The following is a 17911-nucleotide window of genomic DNA, read 5'->3' on the forward strand; positions in this document are numbered from 1 at the left end:
CTAAAAATCAAGAAATTTAGGAATACTTACACCTGATCCCTAATCTCCCCAGATGGCCATTTAAATTGTTTCACCTAACAGCATTGATTATGAAACTTCAAAGCACAGAGAATGAGAAAAATCACCTGTAGTGGGCTGATATTTTTTAAGTGGTTTCTGTGCCGTCCCCAATTGTATCAGAGTGTGTCTCTAATTAGGCCGATCTCATTTTTAAACATTTTGTAATCCAAATCTAGCATTATAACCAAACAGCATAATTTACCAGAATAATCCCCTTTGGATTCCTTTGAGTCACGTTAGCATAGTACAGAGGACATTCTCAAATATCCATTGAATAAACTGATATTTACACAGTTTTACTCAGAATTATAGAACATGGTGGTTCGTTACGTTATATGTCATTATATGTGTGTTAACTATGTTACATAATTTTAAGGGTTAATTTATACTAAATGGGTTTGTAAGAATTTTTGTTTGAAAATACTTCCAAATTTTTAAGAGATAGGAAGTTTGGCTTTTTTTCAGGATAGGTAAGATAGATGCAATTTTGATTATATATTATATAAATAGTTTTTACAAGTTTGGCACCACAGTTAAAACACAACTGTGTGACCCAAACTCTGCCAGTCTTTGCAGAATCCATTTCTTTGGGTGAGGGTAGCAGGGGGAAAGGCTGTGTTTTAGGGTGAGCAGCGACAGAGTTTCTGGGATCCATCCTGTACACTTGGTGAGTCTCAGTGATGCCCCATGGCAGAGGCCATGAGGCTGGGCCAAGGGAAACTGCGGTGTGGTTTGGGCCTTGGTCCTGGCTGGCTCATCACTCAGCCTGTCTCTATAGCTTTTCCAGAGAGTCTCTGAATGTTTTACTGTCCATTAATACATTCCTTCTCTGCCTCATCCACCTACAATAAGGACAGAGACTGAGATACATAGCAAATTCTGAAACTACTTTATGCCATTGATATTTAGATTCATATTGTGAACACTCCTTCATTTTCGAATACTAATTACATAAATATTGAATGCGATTACTTTTCCCCTTAATCCCTGAGGAGGAGAGTATAAGAATTATGCTGGGTTACACCTACGCTTGGAAACCTTATTAAGTGTTTATGTAATGAATTTGGTTGAGATGAATTATTTGTAATTTAGAAGTTTTAAAGTGTGTTATTTGTGAATGTTAAGTATATATTAGTCAAATACTCCTAAAGGCCAAATACATTTCCTTTAATAAATTGTAAGCATTTAATTTTCCTGTAAGGTCCTTGAGTATTAAAAAAAAATAAATAAAAATGGTTTGGAAGTTATTCCTTTAACTAGAAAACATACTGATTTATTTGGGTCATATAAATGTTGTTAGGGTGATGACCTTATAGTTGCATCAACTAAACCCAATGTTTAGGAAACACTCACACTTTAGTAAGGGATTATGACATTATGGATTCAAAGGGTGCTGCTGGTAGTCCTCTAATTCCTGGATGCTCAAAGTGTGGATCACAGAGCAGTGATCCACAAAATGAAGATCATTTTGCAGAAATGGAGAATTTCAGGTCTCGCCCCAGACCAGTAGAATTAAAATCTTTAGTTTAGTGAGACCCTCATGTGATTCATACAGATATTAAAATTTGAGCAGCACTGATTTTTTTCCTCATGTTATCAGACACAAAACCCAGCCCATTAAAAAGCCAAAAGCTGGGGGGAAACGGCATAACTTAATAGTCCTATCAGGAAGTTTCTACTCAATTGCAAGTCATTGAACCCGCTTCTTTACAGCACAGTGGCAAAGGAAACAGTGAGTTTCTTCTCACCACTCTGTCGTATACCTGAACACATAAGGTACCCTTTACCAACTCCTCGCAAACCCCTCAACTGAACATAAACTGCCCATTGCCAACTCTCACAGAGTTTCCTCTTCACTCACCTACAAACAAAACCTGCTAGAAAGAATGAATCAATGAAGAAATTCTTCCATTCATTCAGTAAATATTTGTTGAGTAGCTGCCAAGAGCTGGCGGTAGAACAGTGAGTAAAACCAAGTTCTTGTCCTTATGGAGCTAACATCACCATGGAGAATTCAGTTCAGAAACAAGTCTATAAAATGCCAAGTACAATAAGCACTATAGGAAGAGGGACAGAGAGTGCCAGATGTGGGGCAGGGATGCATGTGTACTGCTGTAGGATGGGCAGAGTATGACAAGATGGCCCAGGCTCATCTTAGACATTCCTTGCCCCTGGAATCAGCCATTTCTCCCAAGAATCTTGATTTCAAAACTCAAGATGTTCATTGCTATTGGTTTGGTCATTGATTTGAAGCCTAACATCGATCTCTCTTCCGCAGTGAGAATTCTGGGTTTTCAAGGACACAGGGATGATAGATTTAGATATCTCATAATTTCTTGTGTGCTTTATCCTTCATCACGCATACAGTAAATTCAGGGTTAACAATGCTACATGTCTGTCAATAAATGATTGTTAAATAAGTTATCTATCATATCTGTACAATGGCATTCCCAAAAGTGCATGTAGAAACACCAGAAAAAGGATGAGGTGGCACTTTATGTTCTGATTTGAAATGATCTCTAAGATACATTAAAAAAGCAAGGTTAGGTCAATGTGTATTCCTCTTGTGTGGGAGAGGAGTAGGGGACAGAATATATATTTATATTGGCTTGTATATGTTAATTCATTTAGCATCTTCAGCACGAGATACTTTTCCAAAATGTGTGATGAACACTATTCTCTTGCCTTTGGATTGTACCCAGCAAGAGCCTGACCCCCTGGCTTCAGGGAAAGTAGAACTTCAAACATAGCGTTTCTATATTCATTCTATTTTAAACTATTAAATAAATGTTAACTTCCGTATGTACCATGCCCAGATTTAAATTTGAAGTTATAAAAGGAAATGTGAGGGTGTTCTCGTTCTTTGATTAAGAAGCGCTAATCCTACAAAAGTTTTGAAAATTGAACACTGTCTCTAAGTCTTACATTCACTTTCTATTTCCCAAAAGTGCTCAACAAACTATTCCCAAATTTGGAATAGGCAGATTCGCAGTGCTTAATTCTGGCTCTGTGGACAGAATTCTTGCAATGGAAGAGAGGGCAAATGATGAATATGAGGCTGAAATTTGTAGAAAGAGAAAGAAAAGGATATTTAATAATCCATAAGTTTATATTTGCATGAAAATCATAGTTGTGAGGGTTAAACATGTCACAATAGACAGTGACTGCTGTGGAATATTACAGTTGGCTTATTTTGCATCTCTTAGCCCCTATTCCTGAAATAAAGATTTACTAGTAATATGTTGCTATTATCATTATATGAATATCTGAGCCTAATCAGGCCAATTCATAAGGGAAAAAAAATGAACGAGTTTCTGTCTGACCTCAAATAGAACAATTCCAATTGATAAAAATGGGTGCCTCTCCAGAAAGTTAGCATCTTATTTTTGCGTCTAAATATCTGGCTTAGGGGTATCTAATAGACATTTAGACACACCTCCTGGAAAGCAAACACTCAAAAGATCCTATATGTGAAAAGAAAGATTAGTAGCTAATTGAGGTTCTCTCCCACAACTAGAAGAAATCAGAAGCAATCTTTATTGTAGATTAGGGCTTGACAGAATCTTTCTAAAAACATGTCATCTTGCCGCATTGCATTAGAATATGCTGGAGAGAAGTTTGAACCATTTGCTAGCACCTGCTAGAGAAGCAGGCTTCCCACACCAGAAGCTTCTGGGCAACCTTTTCCTGTAGGCACTTCTTTGTTCCAGTTTCATGGACTCACCACGCAGCCTTCAGTACACTTTAAGTCTCTTCTGATCTATAAGCCTGACCAAACAGACTACAACCTACGGCTAAAAACTACAGACTTCAGTTCCCACAACTTAAAAGCCACTTTCTAAAAATATGAACTTGTATATTGATTTGGTTGGATTGAGGAGTCTCAACTCAGTGACATGAAATAATCCCCTCTCTCCAATAATCACTCTTAACCACATTGAGTTGAATACTTTCTTTCTCACTGATACATGGCAACCATAAAAATACCTCAGTCTTAATCCATAAATGTTTTTGTTTCTTCGGTCCCTAAAGATATATTTCAGTTATTATGGATTAGTCATGTCCATTTTTTATATTAAGACCTTATATTTTAGGGCAGTTTAAGGTTCATGGAAAAATTGAGGGGAAGGCACAGAGATTTCCCATATACCCTTTGCCTCTACACATGCATAGCCACCCCCAAAATCAACATCCCCCCTCAGAGGGGTGCATTTGTTACAATGGATGAACCTGCGTTGATACATCATAATCACCCAAAGTCCCTAGCATATATTATGGTTCCCTCTTGATATTGTACATTCTGTGGGTTTGAACCCATAGCTATGTATATATGTATAATGACATATACTCATCGTTATGGTATCATACAAAGTGTTTTCACTGATCCTTTTTTTTTTTTTGTAAGTAATCTCTGTGCCCAGTGTGGGGCTTGTACTCCCAACCTCAAGTTTAAGAGTTGTGTGCTCTAACAGCCAAGCACCCCTGATCTTTTTAACATGGCCTCCATAATTTTGCCTTTCCAGAATGTCATGTAGTTGGAATTATATATCATATAACTTTTTCTTAGTTCACTTTCTGTGTATGTGGACATAAGCTTTCAATTTCTTTGGGTAATCACCAAGGAGCATGATTGCTAGATCACATGGTAAGACTATGTTTAGTTTTGTAAGAAAATGCCAAACTTTCAAAGTGGCTACACCATTTTGCATTCCCACCAGCAGTGAATGAGAGTTCCCGTTACTCCACGTCCTTGCTGGCATTGGTGTTGTCAGTATTTTGGATTTTGTCCATTCTAATAGGTATATAGTGGTATCTCATTGTTTTTATTTGCATTTCCCTGATGACATAAGATAGGGAACATCTTTTCTTATGCCTATTTGCTATCTGTATATCTTCTTTAGTGAGGTTTCTGTTAAAGTCTTTGGTACATTTTTAAATCAGGTTGTTTATTTTTTTATGGCTCAGTTTTAAGAGTTCTTTGTCCATTTTGGATAATAGTCCTTTATCAGACATGTCTTTTGCAAATATTTTCTCCCAGTCTGTGGCTTGTTTTCTCATTCATAACATTGTCAGAAGTCTTTAATTTTAATGAAATCCAGCTTATTAATTATTTCTTTCATTGATTATGCCTTTGGTGTTGTGTTCTAAAAAGTCATCACTGTACCCAAGGTCACCTAGGTTTTCTCCGGGGTTGTCTTCTGCGAGGTTTACAGTTTTGCACTTTACATTTAGAGTGGGTGATCCATTTTGAGTTAATTTTTGTGTAGGGTTAAAGATCTGTATCCACATTTTTTTTTTTTTTGCACGTGGTTGTCCAGTTGTTCCAGCACGGTTTGTGGAAAAGACTGTCTTTGCTCCTTTGTATTGCCTTTACTCCTTTGTCAAAGATCAATTGACTATATTTATTTGGATCTATTTCTGAGCTAACTATTCTATTCCATTGACCTATTTGTCTATTGCTTACCAATACCACACTGTGTTGATTACTGTAGCTTCATAGTAAGTCTTGTGAAATCAGACAGTGTGAGTCCTCCAGCTTTGTTCCTCTTCTTCAATATTGTGTTGGCTATGCTGAGTCTTCTGCCTTCCCACATAAACTAAGATCAGTTTGTCAATATATTCCACAAAATAACTTACTGGATTCATTTCTAAAACCTCCAGCTTTTGCTGATGTCTAGTGTCTGAAGAAACATGGCTGGTGGGTTGAGAGGTATGATCTGCCTTCTCCCACATCCACCCCTTTCTGCTCTACCTTCTCTGTTGCTGGTCAGTGGAGGAAAAAGGAAGGAAGACGTTCCTTTCTTGAAGTTTCTATCTCTCTGTTTATATTACCCAATCCACTATTTCATATTATCTGCTTTCTTATTAGTATTATTAGTGGAATACAATTCCATTGTTAATGTATTAATCATAGTTAATTTAAATTTTCTGCTTGACAATTCTAAAACCTGTGTCATACTTGAGTCTGATTCTGATGCTTACTTTGTCTCTTCAGACTCTGTTTTTTCCTTGCTTTTAGTATGCCTTTTAATTTTTGGTTGAAAGCCAGATATGATATACTGAGTAATAGGAGCTAAGATAAATAGGTCGTTAGTGTGACTTTTGTGTTAATCAGCCTGGGAGTTGGGCATTGTTTAATGTTTGTTGTAGCTATAGATGCCAAAGTCTTCAAATTCCTCTAGTGCCCTGTTTTTGTCTCTGTTGTGTTTGGGCTTCCCTAAGAACTCCTCCTTAGATAGAGTCTGCATGTTGCAACTCTTTTGGCTGTGATCCACTGCTTTCATACTGGTATGGTAGGGGCTTATAGGGGAAGGGGAATGTCCTGTAATCTTATCATTAAGGCTCAGGCATTTAGTGGGTCTGTGTCCCTGCATTGTGACCTTCCCAGCAGTTTCTTAGCTTCTTTTTCCTCCTTGGGTGAAAGAGAAAGACTAGAGGGGGCTACAATTAGAGAAATGCCCTTCCCCCATGTAAGATAAGGTTCTAGTAAAGTCTTCTCCCAGGACAGTAGGCCTTTGGTATGGAGAATGCTCTGGGTGTATTTCACAATACACTCTCTTCCCTTCTCCTGCTAGAGCCACTAGGAGATCTTTTTCGGCTCCTCACCAAGAGGACCTGATCGGGTTCCAGGAGGTAAAACCCACAAAAGTGTAGGGGCCCACCTAAGACTGCCCCCGCCCCCAGAAGTTTCTCACTCTCAAGTCACTTCAGCAATTCATCAGAATTACCACTGTTAAAACATACACTGAGGAATATGAAAAGGTTTTTTTGACCAAAAATTGATTTGAATCTGGCAGCCCCAAACTGGAAGTGGTCAGGAGCACTCCACTGACAGGATTTCAGGGAGATACTTTTATACTCAAAAGATGGAAGCCAAGTAAAGAAATTGCTGACTTGCTATGGCTTCAAACCTAGTTGGCCATTTGTGATTGTACAGGCTTAGATTTTAGTTTCCTTAATTAAGCAGGCTGCCATGATGTTAGAGACACAACAGTCTAAAGCTTTCTCATTTAATTAACTGCACACCATTTAAGGGCACCTACCAGTCTGTGGCCTCTGTTCCAGGTGGGCAGATCCCAGGTGTGACCCCAGATTCTCTTGTCTCTCCTAATTCTGGGGTGGTGGTTTGCCCTGTGATCTCAGTCCTCTGATGGGCCCCAGAAAAACCATTATTTTCACTTTGTTTGGCTCTTTCTTGTTGTATGGACAGCAGTAGTAACTTTTAATCTTTCTACATGTGAAAGCTGAAACTGGGAATCTATAACCCAATTTTCAACTAAGAACTTTAAGAAAAAAAAAAAAAAGGCCTACCCAAGAAACCAAAAAGGTCTATAGATGATTTATTTTTCCATTATTTAACAAGTGGAAAACTTAGGTAGTCATTTCAGAGTGGTGAAATCTGTTTATAAGTCTGACTTAGGCCCTTAATATCATACCGTTAACCAAAGAGTGCTGACACAAATGACAATTCTCATGAAACATATATTTCTAAGGCCTTAGTTGTATTATTTCAAAATGCCAAGAAATGTAACTCCTAAAAGTATAGCATTTCCACTAAAAAATAGAATATGATTCTCCCCACTTTCTTTTTTTTTTTATTTTATTTTTTTAAATTTTTTTTAACGTTTATTTATTTTTGAGACAGAGAGAGACAGAGCATGAACGGGGGAGGGGCAGAGAGAGAGGGAGACACAGAATCGGAAGTGTGCTCCAGGCTCTGAGCCATCAGCCCAGAGCCCGACGCGGGGCTTGAACCCACGGACTGTGAGATCGTGACCTGAGCTGAAGTCGGACGCTCAACCGACTGAGCCACCCAGGAGTCCCAATTCTCCCCACTTTCTAGCGATTTCCTCACTTCAAATTGGAAAGGGGAAATTTGAAATCTAGAATGTCGTCGCTTTTGTTTGTTGACTCCTATTGTCTCCCTAATTGTTTAACCCCCAGAAGTTTTGCCTTCCCATCAGGATCAAGAGCTCATGCAGACCGGGTACTTTATCAGGCTTCTGCTTTAGCTTAGCACGTTGTTCTGCACACAACACAACTTTAGTAAATACTTGCATTACACTGGATGTAGACTTACAAGACTTTTTCTTGCACTGAGTTGCCAGAGTTCTGCCATGAGCTTTGGATCCCAGTCTAGCTTGTTATTCTTATCTCTTGGCTTAAAATGTTGTGCCTTGCAAAAGGCTTCTGTGAGCAAACACTCGAGTCAAATGAATTACCCCCTTTCAAAAGGGCCTGAATATGGTTTTTCATAAGACCTATTACTGTGCCTTATACCTCATTATAACCTACTGGGGAGTTATTGTGCATTTTGTAATAGAGGCTAAATTCCTATTTTTCATCACCTGATTAGTATTTCTGAATTGGCTCCGGTGCCAAAAGGAATATTTTCCCTCACTGTTTCTCCTTTTCAGTAGTAATATAAATATAATAAAAAGCAGTAGAATGCATCCCCTCTCCAGAAACAAACAAAAACCAATTACGGTCAATCCTGAGGGAAGTCTTTGGTGGAGAAAGCCAAGAAAAGCCGAGAGAAAGCTGAATACCTCTGCCTTTATCTGTTCTCTCTGCCTAGCTTTTTAGGATCATATTTTCACAGACCAATTTGGATTCTTTCATGCCCAGGTGGGGAAGAAGAATTTTTATCCTCAGCACATGATTGATGTGTTTAATCAGGGAAGGGTCTGTTCCTTTTTGGGCTTATTTGTGATGTGTGTTTTCTGGCTATAGGACAAAACATTGGGCAACCCTAGGAAACACACCAAAGAGGCATTAATGAAGCCTCACCCTGCTAGCTCACTGTCCACCTTCCTTGCCCGTGGTGCAACAGGAAGAATGCCTGGGAGGACGTGGAATCGTGAAAGGGTGACAGGACTGGCATGTGGCAGCCCTGTCCCCACTCTGTGGCCACTGCCACCACCCTGCTGTGCAGGTCCTGGGTCTGCTTGTCCTTAAAGTAGTTCTTGCCCTTCCTGCACTCAGCTGTGTATCACAAGGAGACCAACTTCTGCAGAGAGTATTTCCCAGGCTCCTCTGGCCACAGCTCTGCTTTTAGGACTGGTTTTCTTACTTGGATCATCTCACTAATACCACCATGCTACCTTTTTCTCTCTTCTGTGTAACTTAATCATTTATAAGTGAAATTCTTTTCCTTACTTCTCCGGCCCCTGGTTGGAGGGAGATTGAAAGCAAGAGGGTTCTTGCCTCCCTCTTGGCCCTGGGAGGGCAGCATCCCTAGCAGCACCTCTACAGCTAGGACCTGGGGGCCTCCCCGGGGTTCCAGCTTCTGCCAGGATGCCCAATTCAGTCTCCCATCCCTCTGTCCCCCACTGGAGGGCTTCCTGCTCTGCTGACATCTGGATTTGGCATCTCTGTTACCCATTTGCCTTTGCAGGTCCTCCACCATCCATAAAGCCAGTTCCCAGCATTAAATTACCCCTGCGAGAAGTATTGAGTGGCTTCATTATCCTGCTTACCCTTTGACTGCTACCCATGTCCTTGGAATATTTGTCTTAGCCCTGGTGGGACAGCTCCTCCTCAATACCAAATGTTCTATTGTAACAAACACACTTTTTAAAAAGTTAATTCAGACCAAGCATGATGCATCAGTGCTAATGTGTCATCTCAGTGGGTCACAGTGAATACTTATTGCTAAAGATTCTTAAGGGCAAGTCTGATACCTGAGAACTTAGAAGGGCTTAGATGCACTTTTCTCAATGGACTTGAAGTAAGCAGAACATTAACTCATCCATAGGGTGAGCAAAAATGTCTCTCAAAGAAAAATGCAGGTGGTATGGGGTTGTTGTGTCTGCAGCATAGATACTGGAGTGGGATAGACCCGGATTCAACCCCCAGCTCTTCCAGGTATTAGCTGAATGAACTCAGTCCCTATATTTCTCTGGCTCTAGTTCTCAATAAAGAATGAGATAACAGATATAAAGGTGCATGTGTAGACAGCGTGTATAAAAAGCCTGACACAGGAAATGCTTAGTCTTGCCCTTAGGGCTGCTTTTCTTGTTTTAATTCTCACCAATATTATTATCCTGCTTTTTTCCCTCCCCCATTTAATCTAATCATTTGTGAAATGACATTCCTTTCCTCATTTCTCTAAGGCACAGCTAAGGTGAAATTCCTAAAAGGAGCTTTACTTTGAAAGCTAAGGGAACCCAAAAAGGAGATAAGCAGATACAAAAGCAATAAAGCCATACTCATAATGGAGGGGTCTCTGAGCAGGCATTGGACAATGATTTTGTTTCTCAGGGACCCAGTCTGCCTGTCACAGATGCCCTCTGTCTCACCACCTATGGCTGCTAGACACCACTGTAGTTCTTACAACATGGATTCTTGCCTAACTGGATATAGTTTCCCTTTCAAAGACAAATTTTTATTCCCCCAAAATAAAACTTTCCCTGCTTTCACCCTGCATGTGCTCCTTGGAGGTTTTATTTAAATAAAAAGACTGTCCCCTTCTCAAAGCATCCATTCATCGCATTACCCCTAAACCTAAAATCTTTGAGCCAAGGAAGGTTCTGAGAACGCTGCCTTTCAACAGATTAAATAGCCTCTTGGTCCTGGAACTGGTACCAGGATTATGAGGCTGAATGGCAATGTTGCCTACATTTTACCTCTTCAGAAGTTACAAATCAAAGGAACAATTCTGGTTGAAGCCTGATGGTTCCTTTGCTTTCGTAATACTTTCAAAGGAATCAAAAAGTGAACTATCCAGATTAACTGACCTAGGGACCATTTTTAGCATTTTGTTCAAATATAGCCATCTCTGTAGAAACAAATGAAAAGATTCACTCTTCAAATAATGTTTCATTGCACCATCAAAGAATAAATACTCATCAGTAGTCCTCAAGCATGGGCATCTTCTTGACCTCTAACCCAGCCAGCCTCTCAAATACTACTGCAAAGGAAAGTCAACTTTCTCCTAGGGAAGAAAAGATCGCCTCAGAAGCTAATCTCACATCCATCTACTCTAGACCACGTATGCCTGTACCTCTTCTAAGACGGGAACAAGAAATGGGTTTCTATTATCTTCAAGAATAACCAGAAGCTTCTACAATTTACATATACAACCAGGCATAGTCCTGGACATATAAACCAACCCATGCAATGTAAAGAGGTGGGACGCATGACTGCTGGGAACTCACAACTCGGAAATAATCAGCATGTTTTAACTGCACACATTTCCAGAGCCCTGATGCATGCTGGTCTGGTGCTTTTGAACATTTTTTCAGGTGACTTGGGATCACACAGCTCTGTCTTCTTTGAGGAAGTAGTACAAACACAGGGCACAGTAGCTCTCCCATCTAGAGGTCTGCCCTAAGGGAATGTGGGCTATTTCCGGGCAAAGTCAGTCTCTGTTTAAAGCTCCTGTTGAATTGGACCACGCTGACGTTCCTTGGTCTAGATTCTTTGCTGGTTGTAAACATTATGCTGCTAAAATACTATAATATTGCTTGACACCTGTGCTCTAGTGATTTCAAGAGGGAGCAAAAAGTCTCCTTGATGTCAGGGAGGTGATGAAAATGTTTAAGAAAGTCAGTGAGATTTCATTCATTCTAAGTAAATCTGCATCTCACCTATGCTTTTCTTAAAGCTTTCCATTCTGTCCCTTGTTTCCTTAATTCTATTATAATGTCCAAAGCAGCAACTCATCTGAAATTTATTGTTGATAAAAAGGAAGGTATATGTTTATACATGCATATTTGTATTTAGGTACATAAAGTATTTTAAATTAATATTGAGTTTTATTTCCTCCATTGGTTGTATTTTTTAAATTAGGACTAGAGGGAAAATCTACCGATTCATTTTCAGTGTAATGGCTTCAGTTTGCAAAAAGTAGAGTTTTCATTATAAAGTATAATAATGTCCGTATTAGTTTTTTGCTTTTTGTTTTTTTACTGCTATAACAAATTACCACAGGGTTAGTGGCTTAAAACAACACAAATTAATAATTTTACAATGCTGTAGATTAGAAGAAGTCTGAAATGGGTCTCACTGGGCTAACAATGAAGGTGTTGGTAGCCAAGTCCTTCTGGAGGTTCTAGGGGAAAAGCCATATATTGCTTCGCCTTTTCCATCTTCTAGAAGCTGCCTTCTATCCTTGGCTCTTGGTCTCTTCCATCAGCAGAGTCAGCAAAATCAGGCCAAGTCCAACTCACACTGCTGTCTCTCTGGTTCTAATGCTTTCCCCTCCCTCTCCCATCTTTTAAGAGCTCATATGATCACACTGGGCCCACCAGGAAACACCAGGATAATCTCCCTATTTTGAGCCTTAACTTAACCACATCTACAGAATCCCTTTTGCCACGTAATCTAATATAGTCACAGGTTCTGGAGATAAGGATATGGACGTCTTTTGGAGGGGGAGGCATTATTTCTGCCTATCACAATCTCATAACTAAACCTATCATCATTTGAAACCTTCTGGAAGTGACATAAATAGCATTGTGTTAATGGTCCTACCACCATCTTTAACTGCACATATCTTTCTCTTCCGTTTGGAAATGCCATTGCCAGACATCACAGAGAACTAGAGGGAAGGGTTTGGCAGGACTAAGGGACCTACCTGTGTAGCTGTGTAGCAAGTCATTTTCCTGGGATTGCAATTCAGCACCTTCATCTGAAGAATGTGGATAATAGTGGCAGCTTAATCTGTATCCTAGAGCTGTTCTTTCAGTCACGGAATCTTGAAAACTGTATACCACTTTGCAAATGAAAAGAGATGGTGCCCTAGCTGCCCCAGTGGGTCCTCGGAACTTGAGTACATAAAACCACCAAGAATTATCATTTAGAAATTACAACTTTTTTTCCAAAAATACAAATTGAGGGAAAAGAATCTTAACTACATGACAGAGGATGAAATTGCTCATTTCCATTCTAATTCAGTACTTTATCCCTATCTCCCGAGATAGGTCATTTTAATCTCCATACATGTTTATCTTGTTTTGCTTTTTCTTCTGCTCTGATGTTTGTTATGCTTTGAGTAGATATTGACTCCCTTCTCATTAAGCCTGCAAACATCTAATCATTCCTATCTGTTTGGTTTTTTTCATTTTTAATAATTTATATTTAAATTTTGGCAAATTGAAGGTCTAATTTTGCCCTTTGAATGCATCTGCATTCAAGTTATTCAGGCAGATTTTATCTCTTGTTTTTTTTTTAATTCTATTTTGAGTTTTATAAAAATGGATGTTTCTTATTATCCCCCAACCCATAATTTTCTTTAGTGTACTTTTTGTTTAATTTTCTTTTGCCTTAACATTTTATTTTTCAGACACCTCTCATTGAACCTCACGTTCCTCTTCGTCCTGCTAACACCATTACCAAGGTAATGGGATGTAGGTGGGTTGATGAACCTTCAGAGCCAACTTCTTAGGTAACCACTGGAGGCGGCCAGTATGTCAGAGCATCACATCAGGAGACCTCGGGTGCATTTTCTAGACATAACGACTATTCAGTGTGTATCAGTTCTCAAATAAAAGGGACATGTCATACAAGTGAACAATGTAAATATGTGAATGTGTTGTATTTTTCAAGCCAGAGTCAGAAAGTGATTTAAGTATTCATCTGGTTTGTTTTCCTTCTATAAATTCTCCCTCTTCCTCTTTCCCTCCTTTCACCTGATTAAAATGCAGGTTCCTTCAGAGAAGATCCTCAGGGCTGGAAAAATTTTACGAAATGCCATTCTCTCTCGAGCACCTCACATGATACGAGATAGAAAATACCACCTAAAGACATACAGGTATGTGCAATAATTCCAAAGGCTGTGGCCTCCCTCAGATTCATGTTTAGTGACATTGGAACAAACTTGCGTTTTCTTGTTTTCCATCTATGGGTAGCATGTTTTATAATCCTCCAGGTTTTGGAAGATCTAAGTTTGTCTTAGATCCCTGCTTAGCTTTAATTATCCTTAATATTCCCGGCAGTTACTCCTAAACTAATTTGCTTGGACATTGGTTTAATTGTGATAAACAAAGAGAAGAAAACTTTTCCATTTCTGTTCGCTAGTGTTTTTTTAGGGGAACTATTAGATTTAGATGAGATTAAACTAACATTTACTTAGCATTTATTTCTTCTTGAAGCCCTCCACCAGGCCATTTTCCCTATGTTATCCTATTTCATCCTCACCACAGCCCTGCTAGGTAGGTGTTAGGCCATTTTTCAGATGATAAAAGTGAGGCTCAGAGAGAGTAAATAGTTTTCCTTGTCCAAGTCACAAGTCTAGTGAGTGGCAGAGCCAGGGCTTAAGCCAACCAACCTTAGTTGATTTCCAAGTTCAGTGATCTTTTCATTCATTCCACCATTCATTCATCCCACAAATGTATTAAATACCTATTGGGCACCAGATGCTATTGTGTTCTAAGCCCCAAGGATACAGGAGTGAATAAAATATACAATGTTCTTTACGGAGTTTACTTTCTACTGTAGGATTTCATTCTAGTGCGCATATAGTGAGTATACAACTCTATCACGTCTATAATTATTTAGAACAAGGAGTCACTATAGCTGTCACTGGAGTTAAGGAATTATGTAGTTGAATCTTCTGGAATGACTGAACACTGGTGGGTCAACTGAGGATTCATGTCTGATCTTTTAGCTTTTGATTTTTTTTCACTTCACCATGGGTTTAGGAACTGGAATGGCCTATGCATGGCACACAAGCTTTCACTTTCTCCTTGCACCCGTGGTTTACCCTCATAGCCCTTTTTTAGCAGTCACTCAACTCTCCCATTTAGTCTAGACATGACCTCAGAACCCATCAGACTTGGCGTGAGTCAAAACCCATTTGATTCACATGAACCAAATTCATAAGACACAGTGAAAGCTAGGATACAAATTTTATTTTTTAACATTTTTTTTTCAACGTTTATTTATTTTTGGGACAGAGAGAGACAGAGCATGAACGGGGGAGGGGCAGAGAGAGAGGGAGACACAGAATCAGAAACAGGCTCCAGGCTCTGAGCCATCAGCCCAGAGCCTGACGCGGGGCTCAAACTCACGGACCGCGAGATCGTGACCTGGCTGAAGTCGGACGCCTAACCGACTGCGCCACCCAGGCGCCCCCGAATACAAATTTTAAAGTTACCAGGAAGGATAAATATATTTCTATGACTGTCAACTATGATAGAACCTGTAAAATTAGACCTCATTCACCCTATAGGAAACCTTTGAGTACATGTGCCTCAAGATCCAGTCTGTTTCCCAAGGACAGAGATGGCAAAACAGGCAAATTCTTCCTCTTTGGATCACTTTTTCTGCACTCCTTGAAAACAAACACTCTTCCACTTGTGCTTGTCATGAACATGTTTATAAGACTAAAACTGACAGGAGATTTGTTACATTAATTGACCTCGTCTTGAAGAGAATTTTGGAAATGAGATGGGATTTGAGAAACACTTTAGTCTTATCAAGAAGACACATTCCATTTCTTAAGACAGACTGTTCATCCAGCCCTTTTTTAAAGTTTACTTATTTATTTTGAGAAAGAGAGAGCATGCATGCCCACAAGTAGGGGAGGGGCAAAGAGAGAGAGAGAGAGAGAATATCCCAAGCAGGCTCTGTGCTGACAGCACAATATTCTCTCTCTCTCTCTCTCTGTCTCTCTCTCTTCCCCAAAATAAATAAATAAACTTTATTTTTTTTAATGTTTATTTATTTTTGAGAGAGAAAGACAGAACATGAGTGGGGGAGGGGCAGAGAGAGAGGGAGACACAGAATCAGAAGCAGGCCCCAGGCTCTGAGCTGTCAGCACAGAGCCCAACGTGGGGCTCAAACTCACAGACCGTGAGATCATGACCTGAGCCCAAGTCGGATGCTTAGCCAACTGAGCCACCCAGGTACCCCCAAACTTTAAAAAAAATAACAAAAATCATGTGTTACATATTCCCAGAGAGAGTTAAAGCACTTTAACTCCTCAAGTGAATCTCAAAATCTCATATGGCTAAAGGACCTTTTTCTTTTTAAGCCTTTGTTATTTTTTTCCCCTGACTTAAGATGTGACTATGCTTTTCCAAGTGTGGACTTGCATTAGGGAAATTCCGTTAAAATATGTCATCTTTATGACAAAATGGAAACTAGAAGTCAGAAGCCGTAAACTCTTTCTTGCTCCATCATACTAACATTTTCAATCCCTGAAATACAGGTGTCGTGTGTATTCCACACCCTATGACACAAATTAATGATCTGTTGGTAATAACCCATGGACTCATTTGGAAGCCAAAGGCATGATTTCTCTTTTCTGCACCCCAGTTTAAGTTCCTTGCCCCACATCTTGTACTTTCTAGTTCCATCTCTCTCCTCCTCCCCACCTGCTTATATCATGGCTTATATCTCCCCAGACACGGTATCCCCCCAAGTCATCACCATGCTCAGGCCTGCTGTCGATTCTAAAGTGGCTAGAGATCTTTAATGGAGAGGAAACTCAGTGATTCTATCAGCTTAAGTGGCACAGCTGTGGGTCTTTGTTCTGTATGCTGACTGCAGGATTCTCATACCCTGAGCAAGGACCCAGGTGCTCTGAGATCATCTCAGAGTTCCTCTTAGTAAAGAGAATCGTTGAATTAAAAGCCACATGGAATTGATTAGTTTATACTTTTATGACACTTTTCCCGTTAATAAATTCTGAAATTAGAAGAGCCATGTTTTGACAGTTCCTGTGTTCAGAATGAATAGTTACTAGGTGCCCCCTTTGCTCATTGAAGCTCTTTTTGTGGGTGTAGACTGTTTTCAGAGTAGCCCTGGAAATCTGACGGCCTCCTCAGTATATCTTGCTTGCGAAATGTTCTAGGATTGGACCTGAATCAGGGCATCCCAGGAGCTTAGACAGATTTCAGAGTTCTAGAACATTAGGGGCCATCTTTTTGTCCTCGTTTTTTTATAGATGAGAAAACTGAAAACCAGCGAGTTTAAACGACATGGCCAGACTCACACAGCTAATGTCTAGCAGACACAGTGCTGTATCTAATGACTCCTCCCAGGCTAAGCCTCTTCCTAAAGTCGCACAGCACCAGGAAACCCCCAGCTTAAACTAGAGAGGCGCTCCTGAGCGCCTCTCCAGAGATGGTGCCATCCTTAGCCCGGGATGGGAGGCCACCAGTAGCAAAGACCCCAGCTGCTCTGTGACTTCCTGTGTTGGCCCTTGGGATTCATTCCTAGGGCTTCAAGATTCCATTTCCTCCTCTGAACCATCATGCCACAAACACCTGCCCTTCTCCCTCACCCCACTGAAGGTCTCAGTATTTCCTCATTATATGTTTCCTAACTAATGCACGCAGTTCACCCATCCTGACGAACTTACCCCAGAGGGGCAACTTAGGGGTGAATGTGTGACTATGCAGAAAGCATGTGGAGCTCCTCAGATGACAAGCTCTGCAGAAGTGCTGATGCTCATTACATAGGACTTTTTTCAGAGAGATTTGCATCGCTAATTGCTTGTTTCTCCCAACACCCCTCTGGGGAAGATCAGTAGTATTACTTGAAAATATAAAGTGCTATATAATTTTGCACTTATACACCGCCTTTCATGGAGCACCTCCAAGTGCCTCACAAACATTAACTCGTTCCTCACAGGCTCGGGTGAAGGAAGTCAGATGTCACTTTGCCCTCATTTTACACTGAGATTTTCCGGGACCAGCGAGACAAGAGAGTTCCTGGCCCTGGGCTTAGCTTGCTAGATAACACTCCCCATCTAGTGGCCCTTCGGTACCCTCTGGTGCTGCAGTATGTAATGCTCTTTCATTGCTTGGAAGGTTCCTTCATGAGCTGAGTGGTTTTGTTGGTTTGTACAAAAGTTTGAAAACCTGAGGCCACGCCATGCCATGCTTTGTTTGCAGTGAGA

General features: G+C 40.1%; 1 protein-coding gene across 13 annotated transcripts in view; it reads left to right on the top strand.

Annotated features, from left to right (window-relative positions):
• RAPGEF4 (Rap guanine nucleotide exchange factor 4) overlaps positions 1 to 17911 on the top strand; it is a 286855-nt gene that overhangs the window by 183306 nt on the left and 85638 nt on the right. For 10 of the 13 annotated variants that reach the window (XR_008295437.1, XM_027055477.2, XM_053215292.1 and 7 more), the window contains 2 exons: positions 13349 to 13402; positions 13710 to 13816. Coding sequence is in view for 12 of the 13 variants with exons in the window: in XM_027055477.2 (XP_026911278.1) it covers positions 13349 to 13402; positions 13710 to 13816 (161 nt within the window). In the remaining variant the exon portion in view is untranslated. The remainder of the gene's footprint in view (positions 1 to 13348; positions 13403 to 13709; positions 13817 to 17911) is intronic. The other 3 variants (XM_027055478.2, XM_053215289.1, XM_053215291.1) reach the window with 1 other exon arrangement.

The sequence above is a fragment of the Acinonyx jubatus genome, chromosome C1 (assembly GCF_027475565.1).
Source record: "Acinonyx jubatus isolate Ajub_Pintada_27869175 chromosome C1, VMU_Ajub_asm_v1.0, whole genome shotgun sequence".
Classification (NCBI taxonomy): Eukaryota; Metazoa; Chordata; class Mammalia; order Carnivora; family Felidae; genus Acinonyx; species Acinonyx jubatus.